Here is a 14,793-nt window from a genome sequence, read left to right on the forward strand (position 1 = left end):
AAAGGCTGTCCCATTAGAAATATATATACTCTCACCACTCTGCAAGAAGGTGAGATGTCGGTCACTGCATGCCAGATACAGTGGTTTTGCATTTGTTTAGATTCACCTGAAGCCAACTTTCCCTAAAGCACACAGATATTTCTGTTAAGCAGATCTTTCACTTCACAGATGTCAGGAGGTGCTGCCACCACGATCTCTGTGCTGAATAGCATAACACGGACAACTCAGATCATTACACTTGATGCTTTCTCTGACATTGTAAGGAGTCGAGAAACGCATCCCACGCAGCGTGTTCCCTCCTTACCTGATGCTCCACACACCTCTGAGCCGCTTACAGAGCGCGCGCGCACATGGAGCTCCTTGTACCCTGCCACGGAAATTGTCTCCACCCCCACCCTCGATGCGCGTCCATCACACGCTGCACGCGCACACGTGACGTCGTGCACGGCTCCCCAGCTGCGAGGCAAATCTCTCCCACCTGTCCCCTGCACCTTGCAGCCAATCTTTGACTCCGTGGAGGCCGCGCCTCCGCTTCTCTCCTCTTTCTTATTCGCCCAGCTCTCCTATATATGCTCAGCTGTCTCACTCCAACATTGCTGTGCATAGTTCCTGGTAGCCTTGTGCTTTCTTCGTTCTGTTCCTAGCCTCTGCCTTGTCTTGCCTCCTTGATGCTTGTTCTAACGTGTACCGACCCGGCTTTACTTTGGACCACTCTATGGATAACGACCCCGGTTTGCCTTTGATTACCCGCTCTTCTCCATCCCTGACCTCAACTATAGGACATTATACGATTCTGCTGGCTTCAACCCTCGATCTCGGCATAACGGACACTGACTATCCTTCTGGCTCCTCCCCACGACCTCGGCAAGTATCAACACTAACCCACTCTCTAATCCAGACCCGGCTACGCCGACTATCAACTCTCCAGGCGTGCCTCCGCTACTGTGGGTGCACAGTTTCATACTTTCCCACCTCAGTTCTGGTGTCCCGCCTTGTTCGTGGTGAGTGCAAGCATTACAGACATCCATTAAACAGCAAGAACACAGAAGATAGAAACCAGAAGTAGTCTCACTTTAAATAATCTGATGGCTCAATTTTACACACAAAATATTCTGAATAAAAGGACCCAATATTCAAGCTTGGTATCTTAAAATTATCTAAATAAAAGGGCCATCATTATTCAATGCTTGCAATGTTTCCATATATGAGGGAAGCTACAGGATTCCACTGACAAAGCATGAATTGTGATGGGCAGCCAAGTAACTCAACTTCCCTCTGCGCCTCTAAAGTCCTTGGTTGGATCAATGTACTAGTCTCTGTGCCCCCAGATATGACACGCCTCCCTCCCCCCCATATCTGTGCCCATATAATTCGCACAAGAGTTGAAACTCCAGAAAACCCTCATCATTGCTAACACTAACAGCAATGTTGAGACCAACTTGCGACATACAAATCTTATGGAGTAACAGAGAGGCCGGTACATCACATACTGCACGTCTACACCGACTTCTCGTGCAAGCCATATCTAATGGCCAAATGTACAGAGTCGATCATTTCCCCCTCCCCCAATTATTACATGTTATATTTCTATGTTTTCTAATCATAAATCAAGTGACAAAAGGAGTGACCGAGGACGCATGGGCAGTAAAGCCCTGGCTTACTGGTAAGACGTCTTGAACAGATGTGCAGATGATCTTGGTGCCCTCCAAGTGGCTGCAGTATTTTATGGTGTGTCTCTTGGTCCATCATTTGCATACCACGTGACGACGCAATAGGGCTGCGGTCATGTCAATTATGGACCAACCAACTCACCAGGAATACTGCAATCACTGGGAGTGCACTGGAATTCTTTATTCGTGTATTACAAATTCTATCCCGATACTGGACAGTCAGGTCTGTACCCACCAATCCAACGGAGTGTGGTTTTGAATTATTTATTTATTTGTAACATACTGTGAATTTTAAATACACCCAAAAGAGCTATAACTCAGGCTGAGTGAGTGCTAGGCTCTGCTACTAGAAAAATGACAAAACAATTGATACATTGAAGTTTCATGCCCAAACTTTATTACTATTCTTGCATAGCTTAGATATATATATATATATATATATATATATATATATATATATATATATACACACACACACCTTAATCCATATATAATCAGATATACTAATATCTCTGAATACTATACATTTTTATTTAAAGAAAATCCAATTACATTCCCTAAATGCATTATAATCATTACTGATACAATTGTATTTCAGTTTGCACGAGTCAAACGTCACATACAGATAACAAAAACCCTTTAACCAATTTGCTGGTTACAGCAGCACTTCCTGTTTCTAAGTGCACTATGCAGAGGCATGTTTCTCAATGGCTTTCACACGTCACCCTGTTAAAGCTCCAGCACCACGGCCAGTGCTGGAGAATCCCTCAATTGCTTTTTGTAGCAAGTGAAAATACAAACTTACCAACACTTTGATGGATGGGTTTTTTCATGAAAAGATAAATCAATTTTGCAGGAATAAATGCTGCAATGGGAATTTTAATGGTACAAAATCAGAAGAATGGGCTTCACAATTACCCATAGATTCCTCCTGGCAATGGTTGTCAGCGTTACTATTGTAGAGCATTATGTGCCAGATGTACTAAATACATCAGCACATCTGTTTTGGTATTTTTCAGAAGATTACATGTAGACCACGGTAGGACCTACATTTCCAAATCTGGACCATGCTAATCATTTTGTGCACAGTTTTTGTTTTTTTAAGATCCTGGGACTTGACAAATCTCCTGTAAGGATAAACTGTGGTACAGATTTGTGTTTATAACAAAAGCAAATGGCAAATACACATATAAGGAAATCACACTTATTCTTAATTACTATTGATGAAATATCCCATTAACAGAAGCGCAATTGATGAAATTTGATTAATTAACCGTGCTATTGATTAAAGCCATAGGATACCCACAATCAAAAATGAACTTCTAATGTACAATATTGAAAGAGACCAGGTATTTAAAAGCAATAAGACACTATCCTGCGTTATTAGAGATTATAGAACAAATAGGGGGATAATTCATTTGTAGATGGGGAATCAAACTGATTTGCTAATTTCATGTTACCACCTTTTAACAAAACATTTGAAAGATTTTCCTTTTTTTTAAAAGCAGAACACAATGCTTTTTGAATTGTACTGTAACTAAAATGTCAATTAGTGAACCCTGACAAAGTGCTTATGTGATCATTCTTTTGCAGTGACGGTGAAATCTAAGATGTTTTGTTATTTTTAAAGGGCAATCCTGGTGTAAATTAGTTGTTCGAAGTATCAGTGAATTTTTTTAGTCCTCTTACAGCAGGCTAGTGCAATTTTCTAATTTTGCAGGTATTGTAACCAGTTTTTACACAGCATTTTCTGTTGGAAATATTACGATCTTACTTGACTTGCAATGGTTGTGAATCTGACAGAAGGACATTCATTTAGAGATCACTGTGAAGGTGCAGCATAAGATGTGTTTGCAGCAAATGTGCACGACACCTGCTTTACACCGCTACTGCACAAGGATTTTTTCACGACAGCTATTATAGCACAATTACATTCCCAATGCAATGATTGCCCCAATATTTCCTGTTCTACTTCACTCCTCACCCCAAAAAGTACAAGCACCAACAAACAAGAAAACCTTGGAAGAACTGCCTGCACTAGCTAATTTCTACTATTGACCTGAAAGTGGCAAATCGCTGCTATGGGTAAATGGATATTTGAGCTTTTTAAAAATGGATAAGTAGTCCACTTTCTCAGCTACAGTATCTCTGTCTGCTGCTTTCAAGAATTGTAAAGATCAGCTAGTATAGGTCAAGCAGCTGTGCATAATGTATGGATCAGGGAAAGCAGACTGCACAAAGACATCCGGTTGTTTGGTCCTGATGGAATAAGCTGTCCCCTGTGGGATGTTGAAGACCTTTAATTCCATTCCTCATTGCCACATGGCTCCTCCGTTTTCTCCGTTCTCATGGAACTTATGCAAATGGTCAGAATATCTGAAAGCAACAAATGCAATAGAGGATGATTTGATGCTATTGTAAGATTATTTTCAATGCTTAAAATGTGAAACAAATTCAAATATTATAGATGACTGTATAGGATTCCATAGAAATAAAGCAGGATTAACTCTTGAGTGCTTTCAAAGACTCAACATAATACATGACAGAAGAACAAGCATTGAATGGGATATAATGAGAAGAAATGTTTCTTCTTGAATGTAGAGGTGTGTGCCATTTTCTTGTGCGCTTTGCCAACATTTGTACAAATGTTTTAAAGACATCCTTACATTTGCCAAACCATGTTTTACTTTTTGTGCCTTAAAATAATAATTAAAAAATGATCTTTTGCAGCATTGTAAACCTCGTCAATGATTCGTGAAAACCAGTGAAGTAACATAGTGGCACTAGCAAATTATTTGTACAGTAAATAAAAATACCACTTGTGGTGCATTTACATGTCTCAGCCAGGTCTGCAATCCTGTCTTTCCCCATTATTGCTTAGCAAAGAGTGCTTCTACGGCAGCAAGGCATTCTGGGTAATGACATGCAAATGAGCACAGTGTGTCACTCTTTACTTCTCATCCATTTTGACATGGACCTGATGAGCGTAGGCCTGCCGTATTACACAGCTTTTCAGCCCAACCTGGGATAAAGAAGTGCAGAGCCAGTAACCCTACTCACATACAGCTATTTTGACCTTTTGGGTCTCATCAGTGCAAGGTTGTTTGCTGGCTATGCTACATGAAACTAGCACATTTAGAAATGTTGGCAACTTCTCCGTGGGTTATAATCACAACCATGTTAACGTACATAACAATGAATGTAGGAGGGGTAGTACAGTGTTCGTTAACATACTTTTTAGCACAGTAAGCAGCGCAGTCTCTTTCCACACTCTCACTCCAGGCTGTTTTGTACAGGACCTAATGCACCAAGACACAAAATGTTCCTAATGGTCAATTTGATGTTTAAATATTGCATTCATTTGTTATTTCCACTTTCTGAATTTAAACGTAAATGTAAGTAATGTTTCATTTGAGCTATGAGCTCATGGAATTAGCCTACTCCAACAAGACTGTATGGTATTAACTGATCCAGTACCAGACAGTCTGTGTTTAGTTATCAGTACTGCAGGTACACAAGGCTCCGCAGAGTGGTACTTCATACTCCTGTAGAGTCCAAGATTCATGACGATATGCCACAGCTTAACACAGAAACATAAGTATAGAAACATAAGTGCACAATGTTGACATGAATGATATTATTAGGGTTAAACTGCAATGATTTACTTAATTTAAGTGGCATAAGTCAAAATTAGTATAATATTAGTACATATATAGTCACCTCTAATTAGTTGGTGGAACAGGAAGCAAGGTTACTTTCAATTTACCAGCAGCAAAAACTGAGATTTACTGTATAACGGTCTACAGTTTTAGCCCCACATAAGGGGTCTTCATCGGGGGACACAAATTAGTCAAGTGCATTTTTCTATATAAATCACCAGCTATGTGTTAATGTTTAAGACTGTCGCCCCGATTCATTTAAAGCATGGGTTCTCCAACTTTAGTTCTTGAGCCACCGGGGGTCCCCAAAGACCTTATTGAAACACTTTAATATTTACTGCTGTCAACTCTCTTGGCTTTTCTATCACTAGTGAAGGCTGATCTACAGAACCGTTCAAATATATCTTATTTGCATGTACAAATATAAACACGAACAGTTAAGGTAACTTTGATGGTCCTCCACATATTTATTTAACCGTTGAAGTGGTTTTTTTTAATAAGGGAAAGCTTGAGATTTCCTGTGTTAAGAGTTTAGAACCATTCAGCTTACCTAATAGCTGATACGTGGTCTTATGCCTTTGCCAATTCTCTGCAGATAGATCCTAAACCTTTTTTACTACGTCAGAAATATTGCAACGTTTCGGCTGTCCCTCCAGCCTTTCTCAGTTATGTCCATGAGAAAGCCTGGAGGAGTAGCCGAAACGTTGGAATTTTTTTTGACATGTGCCGTAATACATTTGTTTGAGGATTAGTCCGCAGTGCCCATTTCCGTGTTTTCTTCTTAGCTTGATTTATCATAGGGATAGCAGCAAGATAACCCCTTGGATCGGGAGCATCGGTATTTATGTATTTAGCTCTCTTATTATTGAACCTTAAAAAGGAGTGCTCCATATAGAATTTTTTTCATTGCCAATTCCCGGCCATGTTCTCTGGAAATGTATACATTTGCGTAATTGGAATAGGATTCCCTAGGCTTCGATTTATACTTACCAGAAAGACCAGGCAGTGCAGAAAAAGGGTGTAGAAAAATGCAATAGTTCGAGCCATTTTGTTGGAAAGAATGAGCCTTCCCTATAAAAATAAAACAGAAATATGTTAAGACATTGATATATCTATATGTATAATTCACAAGTGTCCATCTGTTTGTCTCTCTCTCCATCTCCTACAACCTTTCTGGTACCCGGTCACGTTATACATTAATAGATGGCTGTTCGCAAGTACTTTTTAGGAAAATGATTAGATTAATTTTTTTATTTCCAAAAAGTGGGACAACCATTGAGAACATAGCTGTCAAATGGTGCAGCGGGTTATTGCAATACTGAGCACTTGTCGTCGAAAATCTGTGCTGCATAAACATGTAACCTTTGATACACCTGTTCAATGGATTCCTTAAGTGGCTGAGATAATTTCAATATCCATTCATGGAGTGATTTCCTCCTGAAAACTAAGCCGGTCAACCAGTCTCCTGCTCATCGCCAAGGTCAGCACTTAATAATTGTCATCTAAAAAGCATCTATTATTATTTCACAAAGAACACAATCGAAAAACACACATACATTTACATACAGTGTATATATTAAGCATGATTGGAATAAATCACACAGGAGATCACTCAGCATTTTCATTTCTTATTTAAACAAAATTGAGCGGAAACCAAGGAGGAACAATCTCTATTCCATTAGCCTTTCAAATTGTGCCCTTTTAAATATGATCTCTATACTGTCACCCAGTTTCAAGAAACCAGCATTTGCATATTGAATATTGAAATAGATTTTTTAAAGGTCTTCAAACCAGGGGAGTAGGGGTGGTGATGGAGGTGTCACCTGGAGCTGATGTGCACTATTTATTTTTAGCTTGGGGGACCCCCTGATTCCGAGTAGACTTCCTGGTTTTTTTTTTTTTAAACATGGTGGCCGCTGTGGTCTTCCATTAAGAAGCGTCAACGTAATCTGCTGGGGCTTCCTATTGGCCTGTGGTTTGGTGGGCATTTTATATCCCTCAACTGGACCCCGGCATCTAAAACTGTAAGTACCTCGAGAACCAGGGGATCCCCGGAGCTCAGAATAGTGCGGTTCAGCTCCAGAGTGCCCCATAGATCGAATACGGTTTAAAAGTAAATTAAAACACACACACCAATGAGCAGCGGGGATTGCGGCTTTAATATATTTAATTGATATCTACAATACTTTGGTTCAAGTTGAAAGTAAAATGATCTTTTGCTTGAAAACATATTTGCTTATCAGGAATACAAATGCAAATGCCACAGAACAATTTCAAGTGTCACATATGTGTAATTTATATCATACAATCTACAGACATTTACTACTACAGTATTAAATGAAAACGGAAATAAATCAAACCCTTTCAGACCAGGGGTGTGTGAAATGTGTTGAGGTTGGTGTAAGTACTGACAGTTTAGCTACATGTCATCATGAGATTTTCATATAGTCCTGGTGTTTCAATCCACTGCATCCTTTACAAATTCAAGACTATTACGAGCCATAATGTACTGGTTTAGAGTTAAAAAAAACAAGGCCTGTACCAATGGTTTGCGGAGTACAGGGAAACCCAGGCTTTATAACATGAGACTTCCAGTAGAAGCACTATTTTTCCTGTGAGCTGGACAGGGAAAATGGAATACAGTGTATATATATATATATATATATATATATATATATATATATATATATATATACAGTTGTGTGAAAAAGAAAGTACACCCTCTTTGAATTCAATGGTTTTACATATCAGGACAATAACAATCATCTGATCCTTAGCAGGTTTTAAAATTAGGTAAATACAACCTCTGATGAACAACAACACATGACATATTACACCATGTCATGATTTATTTAATAGAAATAAAGCCAAAATAGAGAAGCCATGTGTTGAAAACCAAGTACACCTTATGATTCAATAGCTTGTAGAACCACCTTTATCAGCAATAACTAGAAGTAATTGTTTTCTGTATGACTTTATCAGTCTCTCACATCGTTGTGGAGGACTTTTGGCCCACTCTTCTTTACAATGTTGCTTCAGTTCATTGAGGTTTGTGGGCATTTGTTTATGCACAGCTCTCTTAAGGTCAAGCATCAGCATTTCAATCGGGTTGAGGTCTGGACTTTGACTGGGCCATTGCAACACCTTGATTCTTTTCTTTATTAGCCATTCTGTTGTAGATTTGCTGGTATTCTTGGGATCATTGTCCTGTTGCATGACCCAATTTTGGCCTAGCTTTAGCTGTCGGACAGATGGCCTCTCATTTGACTCTAGAATACTTTGGTATACAGAGATCATCATGGTCGACTCAATGACTGCAAGGTTCCCAGGTCCTCTGGCTGCAAAACAAGCCCAAATCATCACCCCTCCACCACCGTGCTTGACAGTTGGTATGAGGTGTTTGTGCTGATATGCTGTATTATGGCCAAACATCTCCACTTTGGTTTCATCTGTCCAACGGACATTGTTCCAGAAATCTTGTGGTTTGTTCAGATGCAACTTTGCAAACATAAGCCGTGCTGCCATGTTCTTTTTAGAGAGAAGAGGCTTTCTCCTGGCAACCCTTCCAAACAAACCATACTTGTTCAGTCTTTTTCTAATTGTACTGTCATGAACTGTAACATTTAACATGCTAACTGAGGCCTGTAGAGTCTGAGATGTAACTCTTGGGATTTTGCAATTTCACTGAGCATTGCACGGTCTGACCTTGGGGTGAATTTGCTGGGACGTCCACTCCTGGGAAGATTGGCAACCGTCTTGAATGTTTTCCACTTTTGAATAATCTTTCTCACTGTAGAATGATGGACTTTAAATTGTTTGGAAATGGCCTTATAACCCTTCCCAGATTGATGGGCAGCAACAATTGCTTCTCTAAGAACATTGCTGATGTCTTTCCTCCTTGGCATTGTGTTAACACACACCTGAATGCTCCGGACCAGCAAACTGCTAAAACTTTGGCTTTTATAGAGGTGATCACACTTGCTTATGATTAATTAATCAAGGGCATTTGATTAGCAGTACCTGTCTGCTACTTAGCATCTTAATTCCTATGGAAGCAGTAAGGGTGTACTTAGTTTTTCACACATGGCTTCTCCATTTTGGCTTTATTTTTGTTAAATAAATCATGACACGGTGTAATATGTCATGTGTTGTTGTTCATCTGAGGTTGTATTTACCTAATTTTTAGACCTGCTAAGGAACAGATGATTGTTATTATGTCCTGATATGTAAAACCATAGAATTGAAAGAGGGTGTACTTTCTTTTTCACACAAGTGTGTGTGTGTGTGTGTGTGTGTGTGTGTGTGTGTGTGTGTGTGTGTGTGTGTGTGTGTGTGTATATATATATATATATATATATATATATATATATATCCAAATGTAAATACAACTGTATGCTCATCTGCTTGTCCAAAACATTTATTATTTTAGAAAAAATAGGACCCCCTCCAATTCCCTTTTTTTAATTTACATACAAATACGATACAGGCATACCCCGGTTTAAGGACACTCACTTTAAGTACACTTGCGAGTAAGGATATATCGCCCCATAGGCAAACGGCAGCTTACGCATGCGCCTGTCAGCACGTCCTGAACAGCTATACCGGCTCCCTATCTGTACCAAAGCTGTGCGCAAGCGGGGAGACTGTAGAGCCTGTTACAAATGTGTTATTTACATCAGTTATGCACGGATATGGTTTGCAGTACAGTACATGCATCGATAAGTGGAGAAAAGGGAGTGCTTCACTTTAAGTACATTTTCGCTTTACATACATACTCCAGTCCCATTGCGTACGTTAATGCGGGGTATGCCTGTACTATATTTACATTATAGCCAAATCTGCCGATAACCCGTGGGATTCAAATCCACTAGATCCCAAAATAGAAATTTCTGCAAATTTAGGATTTTCCACTAATAAAATGACTCCACCACTGGTGTCTAATAAAGCCAACTCAATAATCACGAAGACATAGGGAGTAATTCCATGCAAGCAGAAGGGGACAGTTTTCTGCCAAACATCCCACTAGTTGGTCTGCCGTGAAGTTTGGCTCAAGGGCTTACAACAATTTGGCCAAAATGTTAAACTAAAAGACCATTTTATTTATTAGTTATTTATACATGTATATTTAGGCACTGTACCGTATATAAGTTTTTCTGGATGTGCACTGAGCTTTGTCTGTGTTTTATGTTATGTCTCTGGTTTTAAACATCCCACTAGACTTCAATGGGGATTTTCTGCTGATATATTTTTCTAAAATATTTAATGGTATGGAATGTTATATTTTTCTAATCATGTATGAAATTCGATATTCTTTAACACCTTTCCAGCCCTTGAGAAAATGGTACTTCTAAGTCTCACCTTATAGAATATTGGTTTCCCAAGGGCCTCACGTCTTCGTGGGAGAAGGATACAGTAGTAGACCTTTTCTTTTTTTGAAGACTTCTGATAAGGCTGCACATCTTAACATACTCAAGTGGTTCTTATTGCTAAGGCAGCCATGGGAAACATCCAGGGGAAAAGATTTGACATATTGGGGCCAGCATGGCTTTCTGTTTCTAGCTTTCACTCCAGTGTCAAAAACAATCACATTTTTTTTTTAAAGCGAGGATGAGTTTTAAGAATTCACTTGCTACCTAAGTAAACATGGTAAGGTGTGGTTATATATGGATCTAATGAACTTGTGCCTGGCTATCCATTTCATGCAATATAAGAGATTTACAACTGAAATAAGCGAGAACTGAAGAAACAAGTTCATTTAAAAGCAAAACACGGAAAAAACAACAACTTTGCTTTAGATTTGCAGAAAGTACAGGAGCCAAACTAAAGGGAATATGGACGTTACCAGTGCTTTTATGTATGCTGGGCGACTTCACCCAATGTCCATTGAACAGTGTGATGGTAACTTAACCCAGTTGCAATTGAAGACAATACAGTTATCAACTGATGAAAAAAGTATGGTTTAGCAGTCAGCAAAATCATGGTTAGTGGTTACTTAGTGTTACAACTCCTGCTGTGTCAATATCATTTTATTGAGCGGTTCTAATGTGTTCAGTGCATCTATTCTAATTGAGAACACTCTGCCAAACTAGTGCTCTGCCAGAACTGAAACATCTGTGTCCCTGTGACAGAATTTCAAAGTTATTTGTAAGTTTATGTACCCTATTTGAGAAAAATGTTTATTTTTTTTAGTTTTTTTTTTGTACAATTAGAGGTTTTCCTCTAACAATGATCAGGCAATTCTTTATTTGTGGTTAAAAGATGCAAAAGAAGGACTATTTAAGAATCAAATGTTTATTTCTACGGATAAATTAAAATACTAATTTCTCCAAAGAACTTAGACATAGAAATAAATGGCATTATTGACCTTGTGAGTTCCCCATGACATAGCTACTACGTCATTGGGTCTGGCACTCCAGGGGCCCCATGATATATTGGCTACGTCATGGACTTCATTAGCGCTTTTCCTCGGGGAGATATACAGGGTAGTTCACGCAAGCTGGCATGCAGGGCAACGTCAACTTCTGTTTCCAGAATCAGTGATGCCACAATCACGTGATCGCAATGTGCTGGAGTGGTACCCAAAGGATTAAGTGTTATTTGAAGCAAGCACTCCAAAGCTGTACTATCATCATTACTGGGGTGGCTTCCAACGAAGATCTTTATTCAAAGATCGGGCAGCTACAGTATAAGCATATAAACAACTGAAAATGTTGCTGCATACAGTACTTTCAAATATACAGAACTGCCTCTGGAAAAAAAATTAGATCTCCGAACTGAAGAAAACAAAGGGCGATAACATGTTAAAGGTGTTAATTTTTTTTACCACGTGGAACTTTGCATGTTTGAAAGAATAAAAAAATGAAACGATGAAAATAATATATTTGTCCATTGATCGGAAGGAATACGTGTAGAGGTGAACGTGCTACATCGCGACACGCTGCTGGGCCCTCATGCAGAAAGGGGATAAAACAGTTGCCATAAAAAGGAATCGCTCAGTGCCAGGTTCATGAGTTATTGGAACGTGTTTAATAGATCAGGAGAAAAAGGAAATAGACAAATGCATCTCAGATTATTTTTGTATCTTTGTGGTAAATGTCAAAAATATTTAAGTACATGACTTACCATGCTAAGAGTAGCCTTATCCCAAGGACTAAGACTTTGATACTTCCGCTGGCGTTCCTGAAATAGAAAAGCATGGGATGAGAGAGAGGAAACAATGTATTTTTAATGTGGAATATGTTGTAGGGCCAAAAAACGTGTGTGTATGATATATATATATATATATATATATATACAGGCATATCCCGCATTAGCGTACGCAATGGGACCGGAGCATGTATGTAAAGCGAAAATGTACTTCACGTGAAGCACTACCTTTTCCCACTTATCGATGCATGTACTGTACTGCAATCGCCATATACGTGCATAACTGATGTAAATAACGCATTTGTAACATGCTCTATAGTCTCCCCGCTTGAGCACAGCTTCGGTACAGGTAGGGAGCCGGCATTGCTGTTCAGGACGTGCTGACAGGCGCATGCGCGAGCTGCCGTTTGCCTATTGGGCGATGTGTCACCTTTTGCCTGGAATATCCATTCACATGGAGCCCATTTAAGCTAATGCATCGCCGTTCACACAGCTTTTAAACACAGCATAGGACTAGCAAAGCAAGTACAAACTACTCACAGACATGTTTCAACCTTGATGGGTATCATCAGTGTGAGTTTGGTTTATACTTGCTTTGCAATATTTCTAGGCTGTTTAGGTTTACCATATACATTTTAAGTTATGATGGGTGAAAAAGGCGACAAAAAAACTCCACCGTTAGCATATAGCCAATAAAGAATATGACTTGTGAGCACATGCGAATGGATATTCCAGGCAAAAGGTGACACATTGTGTGCTCATTTGCATGTCATTTCCCAGAATCCCTTGCTGCAGTGGGAGCACTGTATGCTAGGTGATAATGGTTGAAAGGCAGGGTTGCAGACCTGTCTAAGACATGTGAATGTGCGCACAAGTGATATTCTTTAATATATATATATATATATGATCACTGGCACTCCTGTAAAGATTTAGTGGTAAACTGGTGCACGTCCCATACAAATAATAAAGGTATACATTATCAATGCGGCAAAGAGGCAACAGCACTCAGGTGATGGGTAACAAAACATGTATTAAGCATAGCACAAAACCCCAACGCTTCGATCCCACTGGGGGATCTTCCTCAGGGGGTCGCCCTGAGGAAGATCCCCTAGTCGCCTCTTTGCCGCCTCTTTGCCGCATTGGTAATGTATACCATAGGCAGGAGGTATGAGAAATATAGTTATGGGTCCCTGACAAATGATCCGTCCCTCTGAGTGCATAGGAGCTGAAAGGATACAGAAGGTAGGATACTGTATGTATTAATGAAGGGGTGGGAAATTATTTTGGCTGGTGGGCCACTACATAAGCTTTGCGGGCCGCACACTTCATGTAGGCCAAGTCCTGCACTAGTACATGCAGGAAATATAGAAGATATAATTCACATTAATTGAAAATTAGGTTAAATAAAAACAAATAATTGATCAGACATTTATTCAATATGTACATTTACATTATTAATGAGGATGTGAGAATTTCACTCTATTCAAAGACTGAAAATGCTGATGGACACGTGTACATGCATAAATAACATTTAGTTAAATAGAATGTAATGAAAAGAAAAATTGGCTAAATAAAAACATCTAATTAAGCAGATACTGTATGTATTCTATAATTGACGAGTTACCCCGACCCTCTCTAAAAGCGCACCTGAGATCAGAAGCATTGTAAGGAACCCCAACCCTCTCTAATTGCGTGTATGAGATCAGATGCATTGTAAGGAACCCCAACCCTCTTTAACAACGTATCTGAGATCAGATGTATTGTGAGGAACCTCAACTCTCTCTGATAGTGTGCCTGAGATCAGATGCATTGTAAGGAACCCCAACCCTCTCTAATAGCATGTCTGAGATCAGACATTATAAGGAACCACGACTCTCTCTAATATAGTGTGTCTGAGATTCGATGCATTGTAAATTCTTCTACAGCATATTTGGTAGAATTTTCAAATGACCTGAAAATTGCTGCGGAACCCAAGGGTTTCTAGGAATCCCGATTGAAAAACACTGGTCTTTACCTTTCTTATTTATAAACTTGGATGGATGTTGAACTCTGTAGTTTATAACAAACATACATTTTGTCTATTGCAGGCCCAAAACTTTATATATGATTGCATGGGAATACCTCAAATTCAAGATATGTTAAGAACAATCAAATTGTTATTATGAAATATAACTGGGAGACGACTGCTGGGTCTATAAGGATCACAGTTGTCATCCAAAAGTTCAGCACAATACAGTAGTAGAAAAAAAAATAAAGAATTTATTCAGTTAAACAAGAAAACATTAAGCCTGCTAAATGTTTGCTTCTTGAACTGAATA

The 14,793-nt window shown here is 39.2% G+C and overlaps 1 protein-coding gene across 1 annotated transcript in view; it reads right to left on the minus strand.

Moving 5' to 3' along the window:
* Positions 1–3,105: 3,105 nt before the first annotated feature.
* The window catches only part of CUX1 (cut like homeobox 1), a 315,247-nt gene continuing 303,559 nt past the window's right edge, over positions 3,106–14,793 (minus strand). The window contains exons 20-23 of the mRNA XM_075594335.1: positions 12,452–12,508; positions 6,320–6,400; positions 4,905–4,969; positions 3,106–4,046 (exon numbers count right to left, since the gene is read on the minus strand). Of these exons, the coding sequence (XP_075450450.1) occupies positions 3,983–4,046; positions 4,905–4,969; positions 6,320–6,400; positions 12,452–12,508 (267 nt within the window). The 3' untranslated portion in view covers positions 3,106–3,982. The remainder of the gene's footprint in view (positions 4,047–4,904; positions 4,970–6,319; positions 6,401–12,451; positions 12,509–14,793) is intronic.

This window comes from Ascaphus truei, chromosome 3 (assembly GCF_040206685.1).
Source record: "Ascaphus truei isolate aAscTru1 chromosome 3, aAscTru1.hap1, whole genome shotgun sequence".
Classification (NCBI taxonomy): Eukaryota; Metazoa; Chordata; class Amphibia; order Anura; family Ascaphidae; genus Ascaphus; species Ascaphus truei.